At 38.8% G+C, this 24,000-nt stretch overlaps 1 protein-coding gene across 1 annotated transcript; it reads right to left on the reverse strand.

Moving 5' to 3' along the window:
* Positions 1-9,805: 9,805 nt before the first annotated feature.
* Positions 9,806-22,210, reverse strand: LOC134355530 (green-sensitive opsin-like). The gene is made up of 5 exons (XM_063065530.1): positions 21,850-22,210; positions 21,431-21,599; positions 14,456-14,621; positions 14,102-14,341; positions 9,806-9,934 (listed from the first exon to the last, which is right to left on the reverse strand). Exons 1-5 carry the CDS (start codon positions 22,208-22,210, stop codon positions 9,806-9,808), a joined length of 1,065 nt encoding a protein of 354 aa, XP_062921600.1.
* Between the last annotated feature and the right edge of the window lie 1,790 nt (positions 22,211-24,000).

The raw sequence follows: 24,000 nt of genomic DNA on the forward strand, positions 1-24,000 counted from the left end.
ATCATCAGTGCTTCTTGCTTGCAGTCCTACTACATACTGCCTCTGTTTGTAAACCAAATACCCCAACCTCTGCCCTATCACTCAGGTTCCCATTCCCCTGCCAAATTAGTTTACCCTCCCCCCCAAAACAGCTCTAGCAAACCTACCCATAAGGATATTGGTCCCCCTCAGGTTCAGGTGTAATCCCTCCCTTTTGTACAGGTCATATCTTCCTCTGAAGAGATCCCAATGCTTCAAAAAGCTGAAGCCCTGGCTCCTGCTCCAGTTCCTCAGCCACGCATTCACCAGCCAATTCCTCCTATTCTTACCCTCACTGGCACTTGGGCACAGGCGAAATCTGGAGATCACTACCTTGGAGGCCCTTCTTTTCAGCTTTCTGCCTAGTTCCCTCAAACTTCACTTCAGTACCTCCCATGTCATTGATACCAATATGTACCAAGATTTCTGGCTGATCACCCTTCCCCATTAGAATGCCTTGAACCCGATCTGAGACATCCCTGACTCTGGCACCTGGCAGGCAACATGCCACCCAGGCATCTCATTGCGTCCACAGAATCTCATCGCTATTCCTCTAACTATGGAATCTCCTATCACAACAGCATTCCTCTTCACCTCTCCTTCTCTTCAAATCATGGCATTAGAGTCAGTGCCAGAGACCCATTTGCTGTGCCTCTCCCAGTTGGCCGTCCCCTCATTAGTAACCAAAGAGGAATATTTATTATTCAGGGGAACGGCCACAGGGGTACTTCACACTGGCTGCCCATTTACTTCCTCCCCCTGACAGTCACCCAGTTAACTGCCTCCTGCCACCTAGGAGTGACTACTTCCATGTAACTCCTATCTATCACTTCCTCACAAGACAGACAACTAGAGGATAGCCAATGTCATTCCAATGTTTTAAAAAACGCTCTAAACAGAAACCAGGGAATTATAAGCTTGTGAATCTGGGAAAGTTATTGGAAGGTATTCTAAGGGACTGGGTATATAAATATTTGGATAGACATGGACTGATTCAGGATAGTCAGCATGGCTTCATTCGTGGTTGGTCATGTCTAACTAATCTTATAGAGTTTTTTGAGGAAGTTACCAGGAAAGTGGATGAAGGCAAGGCAGTGGATGTTGTCTACAAGGACTTTAGTGAGGCACTTGACAGGGTCCAGCATGGGAGGCTGGTCAAGAAAGTTCAGTTGCTCGACATTCAGGATGAGGTAGTAAATTGGATTAGACATTGGCTTTGTGGGAGAAGGCAGAGACTGGTAGTAGAGGGTTGCCTCTCTGACTGGAGGCCTGTGACTAGTAATGTGCCACAGGGATCAGTTCTGGGTCCTTTGTTGTGTGTCTTCTATATCAATGATCTGGATGATAATGTGCTGAACTGGATCAGCAAATTTGTGGAAGACACCAAGACTGGTGGTGTAGTGGACAGTGAGGAAGGCTATCATGGCTTACAGAGGGATCTGCATTGGCTGAAAAATGTCAGATGGAATTTAATGCAGACAAGCGCGAGGTTTTGCCCTTCAGAAGGACCAACCGAGGTAGGTCTGACACAGTGAACAGTAGGGCACTGAGAAGTGTTGTAGAACAAAGGGATCTGGGAACACAAGTACATAATTCATTACAAGTAGCGTCACAGGTAGATAGGGTCGTAAAGAAAGTTTTTGGCACATTGACCTTCGTAGGTCAATCTATCTACAGGCGATGGGATGTTATGTTGAAGTTGTAAAAGATGTTTTATATAGGCATCCGTTAGTCTCGTGAGACCATGGATTTGCACGTTGGAAGGTTTACAAGATGTTAGTGAGGCCTAATTTGGAGTATAGTGTGCAGTTTTGGACATCTACTTACAGGAAAGATGTAAACAAGGTTGAAAGAGTGCAGAGAAAATTTACAAAGATGTTTCCAGGTCTGAAGGACCTGAGTTATAAGAAAAGATTGAAAAGGTTAGGACTGTATTTAGAACATAGAAGATTGAGAGGAGATTTAAAAGAGGTATACAAAATTATGAGACATATAGATAGGGATAATGCAAGCAGGCTTCTTTCACTGAGGTTGGGTAGGACTACAACCAGAGATCATGGTCTAAGAGTGAAAGGTGAGAACTTTAAGAGGAACATGAGGGGAAACCTATTCACTCAGAGGGTTGTGAAAATGTGGGATGAGCTGCCAGCACAAGTGGTGCATGCAAGCTTGATTTCAACATTTAAGATTATTTTGGATAGGTACATGGATAGCAGGGAAATGGAGAGCTATGGCCCTGGTGCAGGTCAATGGGAGTAGGCAGTTTAAAAGGTTTTGGTATGGACTAAATGGGCTGAAGGGCCACTTTCTGTGTTGTACTTCGCTATGACTCTTGACCAGGTCTCCTGTATGAACCTAAGCTCATCAAACTGCAGCTCCAGTCCCTTAACACATTTTCTGAGGAGCTGCAGCTTGGTGCACATGGTGCAGATGTGGTTATCTGAGAGGCTGGAGAGCTCACAGAGTTCCCACATCTCGCACACAGAACAAAACACTGCCCCTAGAATCATTCTCACTGTACTACCTGTGCCCTGACTGATGAGGAATGAAGAATAAAGATGAAGAAGAAGCTTACCAGATACTTGTCTCACTCAAGCCTGATCTCGCCGAAGCCTGCTGAGACAAAGCCACTCCAACACCGCCGGCCCACTCACACAATGGCCACTCCGCTTGCCCCTGCCTTATTTGTATTTGCCCTTTCTAATGAAACCCATTCACTGTTTAGGCGCAACCCAACTCTGAAAACTTCCACAATGCGCTGCCTTTTTTAATCTTCAGTCACGAACCTAAGTGAAATCGTCTCTTTTATTCATGCTCCTATAATCTACATGTTTTATTGAGTAGTTTTAATTTAATATATGGTTTTGATGAAGTTATTGTTTTAAATGATTTTGCAATACAAGGTTACTGGCTGAAAACATTTGCTTTGGTATTTTCCTAGATCTATTAGGAGTAGAATGTATCAGAAGTGGGAAAGACTAGTAGGGCCAGGAGGGAAGTTCAACAATCTTTTGCAGTTGCTAATTCAGCCACTTTACCTGCTTCTTTCTTTTAACGTTTGATTTTGGACAACAAGAACCTTTCTGTTAATGTCAGCAAAATGAAGGTCCTGATCGTTGACTCCAGGAAGAGGAATGGACTATATCCCACTGTCTGTATTAGTGATGCTGATGTTGAAATTGTTCAGAGCTTCACATTCCAAAGCCCGAATATCACCAACAATTTGTCCTGGATCAGCCACGTGGATGCTAAGGCGGAGAAAGCACACCAACACTTCTACTTCCTCAGAATGCTATGAAAATTCAGCATGTCCCAATAACGTTCTGTGGGCCGCAGAAAATTGTTCTAGATTTCCGCTTAAATATTCTTCTTTTGAACTACTTCTGCTGCGATCTGCGGCATGTAGATTTCCTCTTAACAATGGGCTTCAATGATCTTCGAGTCTCACAATCAACTAAACCACTTGGACCTGGACCAGTCGATAGGGTGGAAAGCGTGGGAGGAGAGGGTGAATCCAAAGCAGGCTGAAATGCAGAGGGATATGGCCTCCTCTACCCAGCATCTTGCTGGTGAATGTGCAGTCACTGGAGAATAAAACTGATGACCTGAGGGCCAGACTGCTATATCAGAGGCAGATGAGAGAGATCTCAATTGCTTGCCACGTTGAAGCTTGGTTATGTGCGGATATGTTGGGCACAGCAGTCAGACCAGAAAGATTTGATTTTTGGAATGGACCAAACTGCATACTCTGGTAAGACAAAGGGAGGTGGTATGTGCTTTATGGTCAATTCTTGTTCGTGCCCCAACATAGTAGTATGTCAAACTTGTGTTCCCCTCACTTGGAACACCTATCAATCAAATACAGACCATTCTATTTGCCTTGGGAGTTATCATCCATGATTCTCACAGCAGCTTCCATACCACCAGTTGGCAACCATAAGCAAGAACTCGTGACACTGCACGATGTTGTCTGTCAACAAGAAACAGCCCATCACAATGCATTTCAAATTACAGTCGGAGCCTTCAAGTCTGGAGATCAAGAATGCCACAAGAGGTGCAGGTATGATCTCCGGAAAGCCATCTCATGGGTGAAGCGGAGATTTAGGACCAAACTGGAATCAACAAAGGGTACTCGACAGCTGTGGCAGGGTTTGAAAGCTATAACCTCCTACAAAGTTAAATGCAAGTGACAAAGGGGACAGTGGAGCTTTGCTTCCAGATGAGCTCAATGCCTTCATTGCTCACTTTGACTGTCAGAAGATGGAGAAACCATCACACGGCCCTACATCCTATGATCTCAGTACCTGAAGCTGACGCACGAGCTGCCTTCGGGAGGATGAATCCAAGGAAAGCATCTGGACTGGATGTGGTACCTGGCCATGTATTAAAAGCCATCTGGCTGGTGTGTTCACTGATATCTTTAATCACTCGCTTTGGCAATATGTGGTACCCAACTGCTTCAAGCAAGCTTCAATGATATTGATGCCCAAGAAGAGTGTGGTGACCTGGTGACCTGCCTCAATGACTATCACCCAGTTGCACTCACATCCACAGTAATGAAGTGCTCTGAGAGGCTGGTGATGAAACATATTAGCTCCTGTATGAGGGGTGACTTGGTTCCACTCCAATTTGCCTACCTGAGCAACAGGTCCACAGCAGATGCCATCTCACTGGCTCTTCACTCAACCCTGGAATATCTGCACAGCAAAGCTGCACACATCAGAACCCGCTTTATTGATCACAGCTCAGCATTTAATACCATTACAGTATCCCCTCATTAAGCTCGAAGACCTTGGCCTCAGTACCTCCTGGTGCAACTGGATTCTGGGTTTACTCACTTGTAGACCCCAGTTAGTTCAGATTGGCAAAAACATCTCCTCCATGATATTCATCAGCACAGTGCCCTGCTCTACTTGCTTTACACCTGTGACTGTGTGCTACACACAGCTCCAAAACCAAATACAAGTTTGCTGATGTCACCACTGGTATGGGCCATATCAGAGGTGGTGATAAATCAGCATTCAGGAGTGAGATTGAAAATTTGGCTGAAGGGAATTTGAAAATTCCTTGGCATTACTATTTCAGAGGACCTGTCCTGGGCCCAGATCGTAAATACAATTGTGAAGAAAGGACAGCAGCACCTCTACTTCCTTAGGAGTCTGCAGAGATTTGGCATGCCATCAAAAACTTCTACGGATATGTAGCGGAGAGTGTATTGACTGGCCGCAGCCCTGCCTGGTATGAAAATGCCAATGCCTTTGAATGTAAAATCCTACAAAAGGTAGTGGATTCAGCCTAGTACATCAAAGGTAAGGGCCTCCCATGAAATGATGTCGTAGGAAAGCAGCATCCATCATCAGAGATCCTCACCACCCACGTCAAGCTCTTTTCTTGCTGCTGCCATCAGGTATACGGTACAGGAGACTCAGGACTCACACCACCAGGTTCAAGAATAGTTACTGCCCCTCAACCATCAAGGTCTTGAACAAAAGGGGATAACTACAATCACTTGCCCATCCATTGAGATGTTCCCACAGACAATGATCTCACTTTAAGAACCCTTTATCTTGTTATTTTATGTTCTTGTTATTTATTGCTATTTATTTATATTTCCATTTGTACAGTTTGGTATCTTCTCATTTATCTTTCATTAATCCTGTTATTGTTACTATTCTGTAGATTTGCTGAGTATGCCCACAGAAAACTGAATCTCAGGTTTGTATATGGTGACCTATGTGTACTCTGATAATAAAATTTACTTTGAACTTTGACTCTTACCAAATTTTATTGATGCCCAATTATTGATCTGAATATATCACAGGTTGATGTGGCAATTGCTCTGCCCAAGACCAGAAGTAATTGCAAAGAGTTATAAATGCAGCCCAGTCTAGCATACAAACCAATCTCCGTCCATTGACTCTGTCTACATGTCCCACTGCCTTGGAAAAATAGCTAAAGTGATCATGGACTCTTTCACCCAGGTCCTTCTTTCTTCTCCCTTCTTCTGATGGACAGCAAATTAAAAAAAAGCTTGAGAGCATGCAGCACCAGAGTGAAAGATGGCTTCTATTCCATTTTTATCAGACTCTTCAGCACATATCTTATAGAGCCAGAGTCATACAGCACAGAAACAGACCCTTCGACCCAAATGGCCATTGCTGAAGAAGATTTGCATTTGAGCCAGTCCCATTTGCCTGTGTTTGGGGCATATTTCTCTAAACCTTTCTTATTCATATATCTGTCAGTATCCTTTTAAAGTTGTTTATGTACCTTACTCAACCACTTCCATCAGCAATTCTTTCCATTATAGTGACCATTCTCTGGGTGAAAAAAATTTGCCTCTCAGATTCCTATTAAATATTTCCCTCTCACCTCAAACCTATGCCGTTTAGTTCTTGATTCTCCCACCCTAGGAAAACGACTCTGCACATTCACGCTATTTATTCCCCTTCATAATTTTCTATATTTCTATATGCAATAGTAATGCAATATTCTCCTATGCAATAGTAAAAAAATGCCCAAACTTTTCAACCTCTCTCCATCACTCAGTCCTTTGGGTCTCAGCAACATCCTGCTTAAAGGCATTATATGTACAGAAGGATGAACATTTTAAATGTGGCCACTGTAATGTCATGTACAACTGCAACGTAACATCCCAACTTCTCTTCTCAATATCCTGACTGAAGAAGGCCAGTGTAGTAACTTCTACTTTGAAAAAGGCAAACTCGACAACTTCATGCCACAGAAAACAACTTTATCTCGAACGTCAAAACTGTTATGTACATACAGAGGCTTTCACAACCCGTACGGCATGGCGGGCACACTATATACAAAGCACACCGGAAGAGGAAAGAACAGAAGTAGGATCCCCCATTATCCTAATTAGTATTAACCATCAGTATTAACTGATTAGTATTAACCAAAGAACTGTCAGGGCTGTGGAAAGGATTATTGGTGTGAAGCTGCCCTCGATCCAGGACTTATATGCATCTAGAGTCAGGAAGCAAGCAAGCAGCATCATTGTAGACCCATCACATCCTGGACATCATCTGTTCCAACTCCTTCCTTCTGGTAGGAGCTTTAGATCACTGTATGCCAGGACAAATAGGTACAAGAACAGTTTCTTTCCATATGCCATCATGAACACTTGAATTTTAGTCTATTATAAATCAAGTCCACCTGTACGTACACAGGTATACCTCATTGTATATAGTTCATGATTATTTGCACTATTGTTTTGTTTGCTTTTTGATTCTGTACAGCGAGAGCTCAGGGAAACTTTGGTGATAATAAAGAATTCTGATTCTGATTCTTACTTTTAATAATGCTCATGTTACAACAGCCAGCATGCCAGAATCTGTTTTCACCATATTATCTACCTGTGATGCCCTTTCAGGGAACTATATTTTTGTACACCCAGGTCTTTCTGTTCGACAGCACTCCTACCGTTCATTGTGAAAGTCCTACCCACATTTGTATTCTCAAAATGCTTTTATCCAAATTAAATTCCATTTGTCATATGCTGGCCCACTTACCCAGCTGATCAAGATCCTTCTGCTAACCATCCCACTGACAGAAGCTATTTTGGTGTTGTCTGCAAACGTACAAGCCATACCTTACACATTCTCATCCAAATCATTAAAGGAGATGACAAATATCAATGGGTCAGCACCAAACCCTAGGGAACAACACTAAACTTGGGCCTCTGGTCTGAAGCACAACCTTCCATCATGCTGCTTATCCTGTCAAGTTCCTCCAGCATTTTGTGTATGTTGCTTTGGATTTCCAGCATCTGCAAATTTTCTCATGTTTGTGAACCTTCCACCATTATCCGACGCTTCCTACGATCAAGTTGATTCTGTATCAGGTTGCTGTCTTCCCAGATCCCACCGCAATCTAACTTTTCATAGCCGAACTTACCAAAGACCTTAGTGAAGTCCATATTGGCCATATCTACCACCCTGCCCTCATCAATCTTCACAGTAACTACTTCAAAGAATTAATCAGATTGGTGGGAGATGATCTCCATGCATAACACATGATCTCTGATGCACAAATATGATCTTCTAAGATGCAATGTTCCATTTACATGCTAAAAAATGAACTCCTGATATCCTAATGCATTTAGTTGTGATTCTTACTTTTTTTTTATCTACTTCCAATGCACTTTCTCTGTAACTGTGACACTAGATCTTGCATTCTGTTCTCTTCTTACTTCCTTGATGTAATTATGTGTGGAATGATCTAACTTGATATGAAAATAAAAGCTTTTCACTTCGTACATGTGACAAGGATAGACCAATATGAATACCAATTTATCGCAGCATTTGTTGTATAAAATCCACTAATCAATAGGCGTATACAAAGATTTTTTTTTACAGAGTGGCATCAACTTCTCTTTAAAGTAAAGGGAACAATATAACACTCAGGTTGCAGGGGTCTCATTCATAGATACAGTTTTGGAAGTGCAACATATTCGCTGATAACTGAAACTGTTGAGTTTCAAATTTACAGAAATGATGAAACAACACCGTAACCTGTGATGCTTGTATTTATTTCTAAAACCAGTTGACTTTACAAACATTTTTCACAATATATATGCTGTTTTATATATAAAAATATACAGTGATGGTGTCATGTTTTAATCATTTTCTGCATAAATGATTAAAAATGCAAACAGGAATCGATTCGTCCAGTAAATCAGAAATAGTCTATCACTGACTGGTAATAGGAAGTGCCATGTACAGTGAAAATCCACATTATGGACACTTTCCTAACTAGAAAGCTTGTTCTATTGTTAAATGTTCTTTTCCAACAATATATTTTATGTACATTGTACATCTGTGTTCTAACATACATTATGTTCCTGTTGATACTGGAAACTGGAATATTGTTCTCCTTCATTGTAAAAATATTAAGAGAAAAATCAATCGTTTCAACTGAATTTCATTTATATTAAATGGGCTATGATATTAAACCTTTGGGAGTCATTGTCTTATGAGAATTTCATCATTATTGATCGAAATTAATGAATTTCAGCATTATTTCATCATTAGTCATCATAAAACTTCTTCATAAAATGTAAAATTAAGGGATAAGATTGACCCAAGGTAATTTTTGTTTGTAGGTATTCTCCAGACTAGTTAATACTATAAAGTCTGAAGTTATTGATAGATTTTGTTTTAAGTGGCATCAGGGGGCATTAATGATCAATCACATAGTATAGAACCAGATGCTGATAAACAAGATTGTGTCGAGATGGCAAGTCTGACTTCCTAGAAAATGTTAGGGAGCCAGATGTGTTTTAACTGACAATCAATTAGCTTTCTTGGTCAGTTTGCTAGTTGCCAGTTTAATTTAATATACTTTCACATCCTGCTAATGTTAGATCTAACTGATTGTTGAATTACTATGCCAATTACTATCCCCATAATCACGAATGATTACTGTTCCCTGCAGCCGCGCAGTGACTGAAATGCTCCTGTGCACATAGCCTTTGTTGCCGTGCTGCTGGAATTTTCTTTTGTATAATGTTAATGTAAAGAGCCATGCAGTTTTCAGCCCATGGAAAGATTTCCTGCTCAGAGCAATGGCTGGCCTGTGCAGCTGTTTAGAAAAAGAGGGAACATTGTTCTTTATGGTTCTGGTTAAAATACTGTGAATTAATAAAATTCACTTACTGCTTCAGCTTGTTCGAAAAGTTGAAGGAAAACAGAGGAAGATGCCAAGTTGTTTTTGCATACAAGTACAGACAGTTGTTTGAAAATTAACATGATAAATTTTGTCTCTATGCTGGGTTAACCTGATTTGATGACACTGAAGAAACCTCTGTCTTGCTTTGAGAAGACACTGTAGAGTCATCGTCTCCCAATGGATTTTTTCCACAGCACAGGGTGGTGAGCATACAACTCCGGAACTAGAAACAGTTTAGAAATATTCTAAATTATTTAGATTATTAAAAAATAAATTTGAGCTATTAACCAAAATAAAACAAAAGAATTTGTGAAATATTCAACACCACTCCTTACAATGATTATTCACATCCTTAATTAAAATTATTATAAACACAAGCAAAGGTATTCTAAAACACATAAAACATTAAAAATATTTTAAACTATAAAAATAAAAAAAAGCTATGGTATTTGTTCTTAGTTTTTCCATAAAGAGTCACCTAAACTGTATTTTGAATAAATGCCACAAATTTGAGATTTCCACACTTGCATTTTTGCATGTAAATTCCAAACATGCTGGCACATGCACCTGGAGAAAATTTTCAGCTTTACAATCTATAGTTTTTTTAATAAAAATTCCTCTTTAGGTTCAATCAATATATGTTAAAAGCCACTTTTTTTATGTCTTGCTTCTACCTAAGACCGGGAACTAAACTCCCCTCCCACCCCCATGCCTGTTCCAACTTTCAATGATATCACAGCTGATATATGATGCAATGCCACATTCCCAAGATTTTCCACATCACTTCAAGTCTTTAGTCTCCTAAATTCAGCTTTGATTTTTAATTACATTTGATGTAACGAAAAATGTTAATTGAATAAGTTTTCTAGACTTTTACTGCCCCCTTTTGTAAGAAAAGGCTTTTGTGTGATTTAATAAGTCCTTGTCCCAGTCTGACTTCAGCCCTTATGTTTTCCAATTTGGCAAAAATAAAGACTAGTTATCCATTATATGACATTCATTTTCCATGACATTATAGTGATTTTTTAATCTTAAAAATTGAAATCGATTGTATGTGCTAAGAAATAACAAAGAATATTAAAATGTTGGCATTGCCAGTACAAGTCTTTCCCCCTTTAATCCGTACTAAGCTTAAGTGCATCCTGGAACACATAACCTTGGACCATGAGATCTATCAGTTTGCTCTATTTCATCATTTACAACTGATTTTTGGCAGACCGAACATTTTCATCCAATGGGTAATCTCCCAGCAGCTGCAGGTGTTGGTTTCAGTGTGTTTTCTTCATATACAGCTCAAAAAAATATTGAACTCTCCATTGCACAGCTGCCTGGTCTTCACACACACCTCTTTACAGATCTTGGTAAATATATCTAAGTACTTGATGCTTACATATAAGTTCTTGTTCTCAACACAGTGGTAATGAGATTCCAACTGAGCTCTTCCAACTGACCATGAGTCAAGCAAGGTCTTGATGCTTGTCTAAAATTAATGATCTTTGTTTTTGGATGGATCACCATTCTTTCCAGTTATTCATTATTTTAAGAAAACTCTGCTGTATTTTATCTTATCCTATTTAGATCAAAGTTAATCATGTCTCATTTGCCATAATAGTCATCATTCATTTCATTTATTATTACTTGTCCATCATTTTTACAGTTTAATTTGCTGCTTAGCTTTGTGCTGTTGGCAAACCATGATAAATGATTTTCTATCTCATTATATTAGTCATTACTTTCAATAATTGAGGCCCCAAAAAAGATCCTTGTGGGATATTGCTGGTTACTTACAGTCAATTAGAGTGCATACAAATCATTACTATTTTACATATCATGTCACTCAGTTAACTTTCTGGCCAGGTCAGTAACTTATTTCTGACTTTGAGTTTCAACTTCAGTTTACAGTGGCTTGCAAAAGTTTGGGCACCCCGGTCAAAATTTCTGTTACTGTGAATAGCTAAGTGAATAAAAGATGAACTGATCTTCAAAAGGCATCAAGTTAAAAATGACACATTTCTTTAATATTTTAAGCAAGAAAACTTTTTTTATTTCCATCTTTTACAGTTTCAAAATAACAAAAAAGGAAAAGGGCCTGAAGCAAAAGTTTGGGCACCCTGCATGGCAGTACTTAGTAACACCCCCTTTGGCAAGTATCACAGCTTGTAAATGCTTTTTGTAGCCAGCTAAGAGTCTTTCAATTCTTGTTTGGGGGATTTTCACCCATTCTCCCTTGCAAAAGGTTTCTAGTTCTGTGAGATTCTTGGGCTGTCTTGCATGCACTGCTTTTTTGAGGTCTATCCACATATTCTCGATGATGTTTAGGTCAGGGGACTGTGAGGGCCATGGCAAAACCTTCAGCTTGCGCCTCTTGAGGTAGTCCATTGTGGATTTTGTGGTGTGTTTAGGTTCATTATCCTGTTGTAGATGCCATTCTCTTTTCATCTTCGGCTTTTTTACAGATGGTGTGATGTTTGCTTCCAGCATTTGCTGGTATTTAATTGAATTCATTCTTCCCTCTACCAGTGAAATGTTCCCTGTGCCACTGGCTGCAACACAAGCCCTCTGCATGATCGATCCACCCCCATGCTTGACAGTTGAGAGGGGTTCTTTTCATGAAATTCTTCAACCTTTTTTCTCCAAACATACCTTTGCTCTTTGAGGCCAAAAAGTTCTATTCAAAAGGTTCAAAGGAACATTTAAACAAGCTTGATGCATTTTGGGAACAAGTCCTGTGGACTGATGGAAGTTAAAATAGAAACCGAAGATGAAAAGAGGATGGCTTCTACAACAGGATAATGAACCTAAACACACTTCAAAATCCACGGTGGACTACCTCAAGAGGCACAAGCTGAAGGTTTTGCCATGGCCCTCATAGTCCCCCGACCTAAACATCATCGAGAGTATGTGGGTAGACCTCAAAAAAGCAGTGCATGCAAGACAGCCCAAGAATCTCAGAGAACTAGAAGCCTTTTGCAAGGGAGAATGGGTGAAAATCCCCCAAACAAGAATTGAAAGACTTTTAGCTGGCTACAGAAAGCGTTTACAAGCTGTGATACTTGCCAAAGGGGGTGTTACTAAGTACTGCCATGACGGGTGCCCAAACTTTTGCTTCAGGCCCTTTTCCTTTTTTGTTATTTTGAAACCGTAAAAGATGGAAATAAAAAAGTTTCTTGCTTAAAATATTAAAGAAATGTGTCATCTTTAACTTTATACCTTTTGGAAATTAGTTCATCTTTTACTCGCTTAGCTATTCCCAGTAACAGAAATTTTGACCAGGGGTGCTCAAACTTTTGCATGCCACTGTATATTTTAATGTGAGGGGCTTTATCAAATGCCTTAAAACAAATCCATTTAAATAACTTCCATAAAGATAGAATTTAAAAAGATAAGTTTGTCAGCAGAACAAATCTATGAAGGTTGCACGCCCAGCTAAGAACTTTGGTGTTAAATCACTTTATTTTCAATGGCAACGTGTTTAGGTAAATAGACGAAAATTGCCTAGATTTATTCTGTCATATTGCCCTTTCTTTTCCTGTCCAAAGAGAGAAATTTGGAATTTGACAGTCAATGCATCTGCACTTCACTCACCTTTCCTTCCATAGCATGGGATGGAAACTAAATCATCAATTAAATGAAGAAATTGTCAGCCTATACAGCCATAGGTTTTCCATTATTATTACGCTTGCTTTACTTTGTTAGGGTTCTATCACCCTGGTTCACTTGTGATGTTTAGATGCTACGTTCTTTACTGTAAATACCACACAAATTAATTGTAAAATGTGCTATATAATTTCTTTGCTTTTGTTTACAATATCATTATCATATATTTCTAAAAGGACATTTTTCTCCTAAATATTCCTGTTGTTTTACATTATCAGCAAATATTTTTGAACTTAGTTTGGCATCTCTTGCAAGTTTTGTAGTTATTATTTTATCCCATTTAGTTTGTATCTCTTTCAGTTGTCAAGTCCTGTGTTAGGTTTTGTAGTTTGGTATTACATTTTTGTTTTATCTTGTTATTTATTTTGTTGGTTCTTCTTTTACCATGCTGAGCTCTTCCTCCTGCATTATGTGATGGCTACCTAAATCTAGCATATTAGCAGTTGCTTCAATTTTCTTCTTTTTCTTGCATTAAATTTACCATATTATGGTTGATTTCCAACGTATCATTGTGCATCAATAGATCTGTGCATCAATAATCTATATCTAATATAACCTACAACTTGTATTCTCTAGTCATATTGTTGTAGAAAACTATCTTATTCTAGATTAATCTAATAGTAAGACAATACTAAGCTGTGAATGAAGACATTGTACTTGCGAGTATATTTTATATTTCCAGTTAGCAATTTTGGCACTTAACTTTCACATTCAAACAGATGAAAGATCATACCTGCTTGTTCATTAGCACGTAGATGACTGGATTATATATTACTGAACTTTTGGAGAAGAATGCGGGGAGTGTCATAAATCCAGCAGAAAATTCTGCTCCCTGATTCAGAAAGATCCAGGCTGCTACTGTGGCATATGGTAACCAGGCAGTAAGAAAACCGATGACCATTAAGATCACCATGCGGGTGACTTCCTTCTCAGCTTTCTGTGTCGTGGCAGATTCCTGTTGCTGTGCTGCAGCCTAAACAAAGCAATGTTTCATATCTTTGAATTACTCTGGTTATTTAAATTGAAACCTAATTATTTTGTAAATGTAGATTGAATACATAATTGCATGTAGTCATGTGATGCTTACCTCCTTTACTTTACATATCAAATTTCCATAAGAAAAAAATATGAGGATAACCGGAACAATAAAATAAAAGAGAAACAGATATATTACATAAGATTCATTGTTGTAATGTGGATTCCTGGTGTAGTAATCTGGACCGCATGAGCATTGATATCCTTCTGGGATGTACCTGAAAGAGAAACAATTAACAAACAATGTTCAAAAAGTCCAATTATACCATATCTTTTTAAAGAAGTATCAGAATCACAATCAGGTTTATTAGCACCGGCATGTGATGTGAAATTCGTTAACTTAGCAGCAGCAGTTCAATGCAATACATAATCTAGCAGAGAGAAACAAATAATAAATAAAATTTTAAAAATAAATAAACAAGTAAATCAATTACGTATATTGAACAGATTAAAAAATGTGCAAAAACAGAAATACTGTATATTAAAAGAAGTGAGGTAGTGTCCAAAGATTCAATGTCCATTTAGGAACCGGATAGCAGAGGGGAAGAAGCTGTTCCTGAATCACTGAGTGTGTGCCTTTAGGTTTCTGCACCTCCTACCTGATGGTAACAGTGAGAAAAGGGCATACTCTTGGTGCTGGAGGTCCTTAATAATGGATGCTGCCTTTCTGAGACATCGCTCCCTAAAGATGTCCTGGGTACTTTGTAGGCTAGTACCCAAGATGGAGCTGACTAGATTCTGCAGCTTCTTTCATAGAACTCCTTCCTTAAAATATCAACTCCCAACTAAATCTGTTATAAATGAAAGAGTCCTTATGGCTTCCATTTGGCAATAACAAATAGGATGAATAATTTTCTGGCCATTTCCCCAAGCTCCACCACTCCATAAGCATTCAGTTCAACCAAATGATATTTAGTTGCGCCTGGAGTCAGTACGTGTTGAAGCATCTGTTTGAGATTCTTGCTAGAATTGTTACTCATTTCTCGATGAAAAAGATAATTATGCTGGAGACCTATCAGCATTATCTAAATTATCCTAACTCTCCAAAATTCTCCACTGCCAAAGTAGATCATCAGAACAGCTGGAAATCCCACCCAATGAAAATGAAGAAAGATTTCAATAAAATGTGAAATTCTTAGTCAAGATCAGTCGGATCATAGTCCATCAAAATGATAACAAATAAAGAGGCATCAGGTATCTTATAATGAGCTAAAACAAGGCAACTTATAAAAATTTATTAAAAAAAGGAGCAGAAGTAATAATACAGCCCCTTCGTGCCCCCTTTTATTAAACTACAGCTGATTTGACTGTAAATTAACTCCACTTGGATTTACTGAGTATGCACGCAATAAAATGAATCTCAGGGTTGTGAATAGTGACATTTATATACTTTGATAATAAATTTACTTTCAGCTTTGGACTTTGAACATTCTTAGCTACCCATTGCAACCTTTCACCCCCTTTCTGCCTCAAAAAAATTTCGGTTACTGCTTCTGCCGTCCTTTTGAGAAAGTTTTCCAAGGATTTACAAAGTTCTGAGGGAAGAAAATGATATCATGTCGGTCTTAAATTACAACATGTCTCCAATAATATTATCTTTTTAGAACTGCTAATGTGCCTTGTGGCCCATACCAATATGGAAACAAATCCAATTTGGAAATACAATCCATTTTTGTACCAAATGGAACAGAATTAAAAAGCATCAAGGAGTTGCAATGACAGCCATTGCATCCATTTTACCATTGCATTCAAATCCATACTGCAGCAGGTGCAAATCGATTAAATTTATTATAAAATCTGTATTGGAAATTAATATGCAAAATATAATACTTTAAATATTTGTTGATGAATATGTAAATATGATACCTCAAATCTTCAGTTTTTTATGGTAGTCGTTTGATGCCCATGCCCCTTTTATCCACATATAAGCCTAAGTCTACCTACAATTTATAAACTTTTCTGCAACAGTACTTGGTCAAAGATTTTTCAAATTACAATTGATTTTCAGTCGCAGAATGAAAAAACATTTCTCTTTTTTTGCAGCAATGTTTTTACTGCTTTGATCTACTCCTTTTTGATTCTTTAATAGTTAATTTTGCATTTATTTGTGAAGCTGGAATTCTTCAACAATTTACACTTTCTTTGTCAAACATTAATGACTGCTGTATGAATTAATACTTTAATTTTAGATCCAATAACAGAAAATGACTTGCTGAGAAATCTCAGTAAATGGGGTAAATCATGATATTTCTCTACTTGAATTCATCTATTTTGAAAACCTGTGAGGCGAAAAATATACATACTGTGGAAAAATATAGATGAATTCAACTCAAATTCAGTGACAAATAAAGATTAGAATTTGAGCAACAAAAATAACAGAAGGAATGATAAGATAAAATAAATAAAACTCTCCAGTAACAACTAAGATCAGACGGAATGGGAGTCCGTATTTGTAATTGAGCATTTATTTAAGAATAATTAGTACTTTATCTACATTTAGTCACCAGTAAGGTGACAGAAGGTACTGTCAATGGGGCTATCAAGAGTCACCTGCTCACCATTAACCTACTCGTGGGTGTCTAGTTTAGGTTTGGCTCGGAACACTGAGCTCCAGACCCCATCACGGTGCTGGTTCAGGCCTGGACCAAAAAGCTGAATTCTACAATGAATCAAGAGGAAGGGCCCTTGATATTAAGGAAATATTTGGTCGAGTATGGGATCAAGTAGTCTTGGCGAAACTGAAGCCAATGTCCATCAGGAGGAAAGTTGCACAGAGTGCTTGTGGTTGGATGTTAATGATTCCAAACCCCAAGTGTCACTGCAGATGTTCACATGTGCTAGACCCAACCATTTCAGCTGTATTTTCAACAGTCTCCCTTCCCTAACAACTTAAGATGTCGATATGCTCGCACATGATTAGACAACATTTAACTCAATTTGCAACACTTCATCGAATAGAACAATTCATACCTGCAAGTACTTGACAAGATCTGGAAGATATTCAGTTTTGAGCCCATGTAAGTAACATTAATACCACACAAACGCCAGGCAATGTTTGTCTCTGATAACATACATTCAGAGGTCATTTGTACATCTACTCATTAATGCAAATATATAATTAGCCAATCATGTGGCAGCAATTCAATGCATAAAACCATGCAGACATGGTCAAGATGTTCAGTCGTTGTTCAAACTGAACATCAGAATGGGGAAGAAAAAAGACCTTGGTGACTTTGACAGTGGAATGAATGTTGGTGCCAAATGGGTGGTTTGAGTATCTCAAACTGCTGATCTCCCAGGATTTTCATGTACAACATTCTTTAGAACTTACAGAGAATTGTGTAAGAAAAAATAAAAAAGACATCTAGTAAGTGCCAGTTCTGTGAGGAAAAATGCCTTACTAGTGAGGAATACTAGAGGAGAATGGCCAGACTGGTTCAAAGTAACAGGCAGGCGACAGTAACTCAAACGATCACCTGTTACAACAGTGGTGTGCAGAGGAGCATCTCTGAATGTACAACACGTCGAACCTCGACGTGGATGGGCTCCAGCAGCCAAAGATCATGAACATACACTCAATGGCCACTATACTAGGTACAGGAGTTACCTAATAAAATGGCTACTGAGTGTAGAGTCTAATTAACCACCTTGGACATTCAATGGCATTGCTGACCATCATCATTCTGGGGAAGGATTCAGGAGCAGTTCAAAAATTGGATATCCTGTAGTGAGTGACTCATTTTGAAACTTCCCGAAGTGTTTTCATCATCTGCAAAGCACAGTTATGAGTGTGATTCATTACCCTTCACCGAGCCGCTGCAGCAGCTCAACACAGTTCAGGCCAAAGAAGACAACTTAATCCACCAAACTAAATATTCATTTCTTACAGCACCAATGCACAATTGCAGGAATATGTACCAGTTCAAAATTCAGTGCATTTACTTGCCTAAGGTACTCTAACAGCACCCCTCCCTCCAAACTGTGATCTCTACTGCCAAGATGGACAAGGCAGCATGTGCACAAAAACATAGCAAGCTCTCAGCAAGTTGCAGGCCTGATTATCATTGTCAATGTTTCTAGATTATGGAACTCCCCATGTAACATCAACACAGGAGTAACTACAGCAAAAGGAATGCAGCAAGTCAAGAAGGGGTTGAACATCCCCTACCTCCTCAAGGACAATTATGCTTGGCAATAAGTCACTGAGGTCCAGATTCTGAAAGCTAAAGAAAAAAAACACATTCAGCAGAGACTTAGCCAGATTTAAATTTCTAAAGCAAAGTTAATTCAAATTTACCCAAAAAATAGAACAACCTCATACCATTCACGATACAGTACTTCAGTGAACAGTAGCCAGAAAGAGGTTATTTTCTCAAGGCTAGTGATGAAGAGGCACAGACTGGATAGGATTATTTGAATATCTGAGCTTAATGATGCATTTCTCACTCATCTGAAATGATGTCTGTGCACATGCCTATACTGATGCTTGTTTTTGAGTTTCATTAGGACAAGTAATCTAAAGTCATTACATCAACACAAATCCACCCAAGAAAGAAGAGATTGTTGTTGCAATTCAATCAATGAAGAACAGCGAAGCTCCAGGACATGACAATTTGAATGCTAAACTCTTCAAAGCTGTACCAAAAGTTGCAACCATCGTTTACTATAATCTGGGAAGGGGGACAAGTACCCAAGGAATGGACGAAGGGAGTTATTGTTCGGATCCCGAAGAAAGGGGAGCTAAGTGATTGCAACAACTGGCATGGCATCACACTTTTGTCAGCACCCAGAAAGATTCTCACCAGAGTCACTGCCCAACTAATGACAGATGCTGTTGATGTGCACTTGAGGAAGGAGCAAACTCGCTTCAGGAAGATAGAGGTTGTGCTGAACAGATCTTCACACTGCATAACTTCGTAGAGCTGAGCACACAGTGCAGAGGAAACTGTGCATAGATCATACGGGATCCCTTCCAAAACTGTCCAGCTTTTCCAGAGTTTTCATATTAATCTCACTTGCACAGTTGGGGACTGCAATTTGAGCTTTGAAGTCAAGACAGGAGTCAGACAAGGCTGTGTGATGTCGACGATATTGCTTAACCTCACAGTTGGCTGGGTTATGCGACAAATAATGAAAAATAAGCAGAAAGGCATTAGGTGGACACTATTCCCTACTTTAGAAGTTCTTGACTTTACAGATGACCTCGCATTACTCTCTGACCTCGCATTACTCTCGCGTACACCACGGCACATGGAAGAGAAACCTCAACGCCCATGTACCTTTGGTGAACAGGTTGGACTCAGAATCAACCAGAGAAAGACTGAGACCATGACCCTCAGTGTAGGGTCTCCTCCACCTGCCAAGGCATATGGTGTCGCCTTACCCAGTACTGGCAGATTCACCTACCTGGGCAGTATCATTGGGCAGGATGGTGAGAACAAAAACAACATCCAGTGCAGACTCAGAAAAGCTAGAAACGTCCTCAGATCAATGAGCAACATATGGGAATCAACCAAGTACAGCGTTCACACCAAGCTGAAGCTGTGCTGGAGCTGTGTTCTGTCCACACTCTTGTATGGATCAGAATGCTGGTGCATGACAGTGTCCGACCTTGCCAAGCTGTCATCAGCATGAGCCACTGGATGATATTCCGTATCTTCTCGCCGAGAAAGATCTCCAAGAAGTTCCAATATCTATATTGTTGTTGCCACTATTAGGTCATCATAAACACTGATGCAATGAGAGGGCATCTCAGGGGCTGAATATTTGTGTCAAATGATTCACCTCTTGACACACCAAAGCTTTTTTTTTCACTATTTATAGAGTGCACTTTAGGGTTAAGTAAGAATTCTGTCTACGCACCAGGAAAGTTCCAGCTCAGTGACACTCAAGAAGTTCAATACCATTCAGAGTGAAATAGTCAGTTTGACAGGCACACTGTCACTTAAGTATTCACTTCCTCCATCTCCAGTATTGTTTTTGCTAAGTATAATGAGTTTCCTCCTGATGCTCCGATTTTTCCCCACATTTCAAAGACTTATGGGTTAGAGTTAGTTAGTTATGGGCATTTTATGTTGGTGCCAAAAGCATGGTGAAACTTGCGGGCTTCCCCCAGCACATCTTGGACTGTGGCAGTCGTCGACGTAAGTGACATACTTCACTATATGTTTCTATGTTTCGGTTTACAAATGACAAATAAAGCTAATCTTTCATCTTTCATCTTTATTTACATTGCAACAATTCCCAAGACATCTTTGACAGAATGCCACATAACCATAACACTGATACCCCTATCACCTCTAAGTTCTTCTCCAAGTCATACACCATCAACAGTTAAACTTTCAGCACATAACTCCACCAGTGTGTCAAAGTCCTTGAACTCCATAACTAACTGTACTTTGGGAGCTCTCTCCTCTCAGAGAGCATGGAGGTTTAAATTATTCATTTTCTCAAGAGCACTTAGGGACTAAAATTTAATGGTGGCTCTGGTATTCACATTCTCAACTCGTGTATGAATAAAATAAAGAACATCTTTCATGGTGAGTATAAATAGTTACATTAACATAATAATAGGAAAATCTGGCCCATTTGTATATAATTCCTTAATTTAACATACATTTTAAGTGTGCGTTGCACCAGGGCTCAACCATTTAAATTTTCTAATGACTTTACACTGATGGTGGCCACTCTGAATTCACATCTTTAACCTTTAATGATGCAGCTAGAGGCTCTCTCAAAGACTTAGGTAACATCTCTTGACTATGACTTTCCTACGAATGCAGTTCTCAGCTGAGTTTACAAAGTACACTCAACTCTGTCCTGAACAAGATAATGAACTTTGCTCTTTCATCCACAATAACTGACCAGATTACGACAAGCTGTGGCAAGCAAGCATGTTTCTCTGAAGCAACATCAATGTATGCTGACATAGAGTTTGAGTAGGGGACAAAGGGATCTTCATGTCTTATGCCCATAAAACCTGTGAAATTGTAACAATAGTTTAATAGATTTTGCTTACTTTGCTTACCTGGACCAACCAACCAGAGGAGGGCTAGCGGCAGCTAGACCCAGGACCCAAGTGACTGCAATCCCTATCAGAGCATGGTTATTTCCAAACCTGAAATTCCCCATCGGCTTGCACACCACTATGTACCGTTCTATAGCCAAAACTACCAAGGACCAAAGAGCGACTTCGCCTGAAGAAAGAAAGTGCAATAAAGTGAATAAGAGAGAATTGGGAAGGAAGAGACTTTTGAACAGATTAGCAAGTTAACTCCTTTATCAATATGTCATTAATTTTATAAAGCATGGTACCAGAAAGCTTCCACAATTTGCAAAAAGCAACAATTAGAAATTAGAGTTCAATTTGTTCTAGACTATATATTTTATATTTAACATTCACAATATAATTCATTCCAATTCAGGGCACAGTTTCAGTGTACTCACCACCAAGAGTTGCAAAGAAGCCTTCCACCGCACAGCCAATGGGTCCCATGACAAAGTAACCATGTAGGGATGTGTAAAAAGTCACTACAAACCCAATGAGAACCATGAACAAATTGGCCACCGAAAGGTTCACTAAAATATAATTAAGGGGATGCCTTAATTTCTTGTGATTGAAAGTGACCACCAGCGTCAAACCATTTATTGGTAGTCCAATGCCTATCAGTAGAAATACGTAGGCAGCAATGATGGAGAATTGCCAGGGTTCAGCCAGGTAATACTGAGGGTATTCATAAGGACTACGAACTACCCCAGTCTTGTTGGATAATGGGACATAAAAATTCTCTCCTTCCGTACCATTCATCTTAAACGAAAAATACTAGCAGCACAAGTGTAAAGTATCCCTAACTACTGTGAAAGTTGGCAAGGAAAGCAGCACTCTCAGCGCCTTGCATTAATTCAACACTTTATAGCCTTTTTAAGTAGTGTCAAGGATTGGGGGCAAGGGCAAAAAAGATTTAGTGGCATTGACGATTTAAGTAGGATTTAAGAAGATACAGTAGTTTGACAAAACCTGGTAAAGCTCTTTAAGACTTTTCGTCATCTAAGGATTTCAACTGACGTGCAAAGGAAATGACTTATTACACTCTTTGAGATAGTTTCAATGATTACGATTACATTTATTCCGAAGGAAAGTGCTTGATTTTTGTTTATATTCCCAACATAGTAAAGCTTTAACATAACCAAACCTGAGTCTAACAAGCTGGATCAAACAAATAGTTTGCCATGTGAAAATACATTAAACATTAATATTTTGAACCTGCCAATATTTAATATGGGAATTGCTTAGTTCATTCATCTGAAATGCAGTTCTGCTGCTGACATTATTTGGATGCTGATTATAACACCTATTACAAAAGTGGTGATATTATAATATTGATTGTTATATCAAAGTATTAACAAACAACAAATGCACATGTAACAATTTAAAAGGCAATCACCTGGGAATTCTTAGCTTTAGTCATTTACACGATAAAGTCTCTACAAAGCTGTTCCCTGCAATTTTGAATCCGGTTAATCGTCGCCAAGGAAAATAATCCAGTTTCTTTTTTAAAAAAAAGCATTCATCTGATCAGCATTTGCATTACAAGGAATAGCTACAACCATTAGAACAAAAACTTCAAAAGTAGCAACCACACAAATATTGCGCTGTCATTGTTAACTCAATATTTGGAAATAAAAATTGATGAAAAGTTTAAGTTTATAACAGATTAATAATAATAATAATGACAGGTGAACATACATTATTTTCTTTCTCCCCTTGCTTTGCAGTCCTGATGAAGGGTCTTGGCCCGAAACGTTGACTGTTTTGGCATCATTTCCATGGATGCTGCCTGACCTGCTGAGTTCCTCAAGCATTCTGTGTGTGTTGCTTTGGATTTCCAACATCTGCAGATTTTCTCGTGTTTATGAATATACATTATTACCTTGATTTGTCAAAAGTTATTTTTTAATACTTTCAGATAATTATCATCCTGTACATCACTGATTTTAATAGTCGGAGTCAATTTTTAAGTGCCATAATTTTATTTACTTTTAGCCTGAAACTCCTTTTGTCGCATTGATCTACTCAACGTCACAAAAGGCACTTCACTCTTATGGACATCTCACTATCCAAAGTGGCAGATTTACCTTCAGGGAACAAACACACAATAGAACGCACAAATAATCTACCAATAACACCAGATATCTTAAATAAAGAAACGAGTGAAATACTCTTGGCAATTTACGTTACAGTTGAAATCAAAAGTAAAAGTTGTAGCCCTTAATTTTGCAATTTGACTGTTATTTTACAGACTGAACTGAGCAATAATAATACACAGAATTTGCTTCATTCGATGTTATTCAATTACCTGAGCAGTTCAGAATGTATTTATTATTTAGAATGTTTTCTTCACTACAGATTGGGGTTCAATATTCACAAAGGTGTCAATACTCAACCAGATGTCATCCTGTTTCCATCATCGTTATCTATTTGCTCATATGCACATTAAGCACTTTGGAGTCATATAATCTGCATATAAATACAAAACTGTTCATCTGCTTGATTTTCACCATAACTATTTGCCAGTAGCAAAATATTAATTTAGTCCC

This window comes from Mobula hypostoma, chromosome 13 (genome assembly GCF_963921235.1).
Source record: "Mobula hypostoma chromosome 13, sMobHyp1.1, whole genome shotgun sequence".
NCBI classification, from domain to species: domain Eukaryota; kingdom Metazoa; phylum Chordata; class Chondrichthyes; order Myliobatiformes; family Myliobatidae; genus Mobula; species Mobula hypostoma.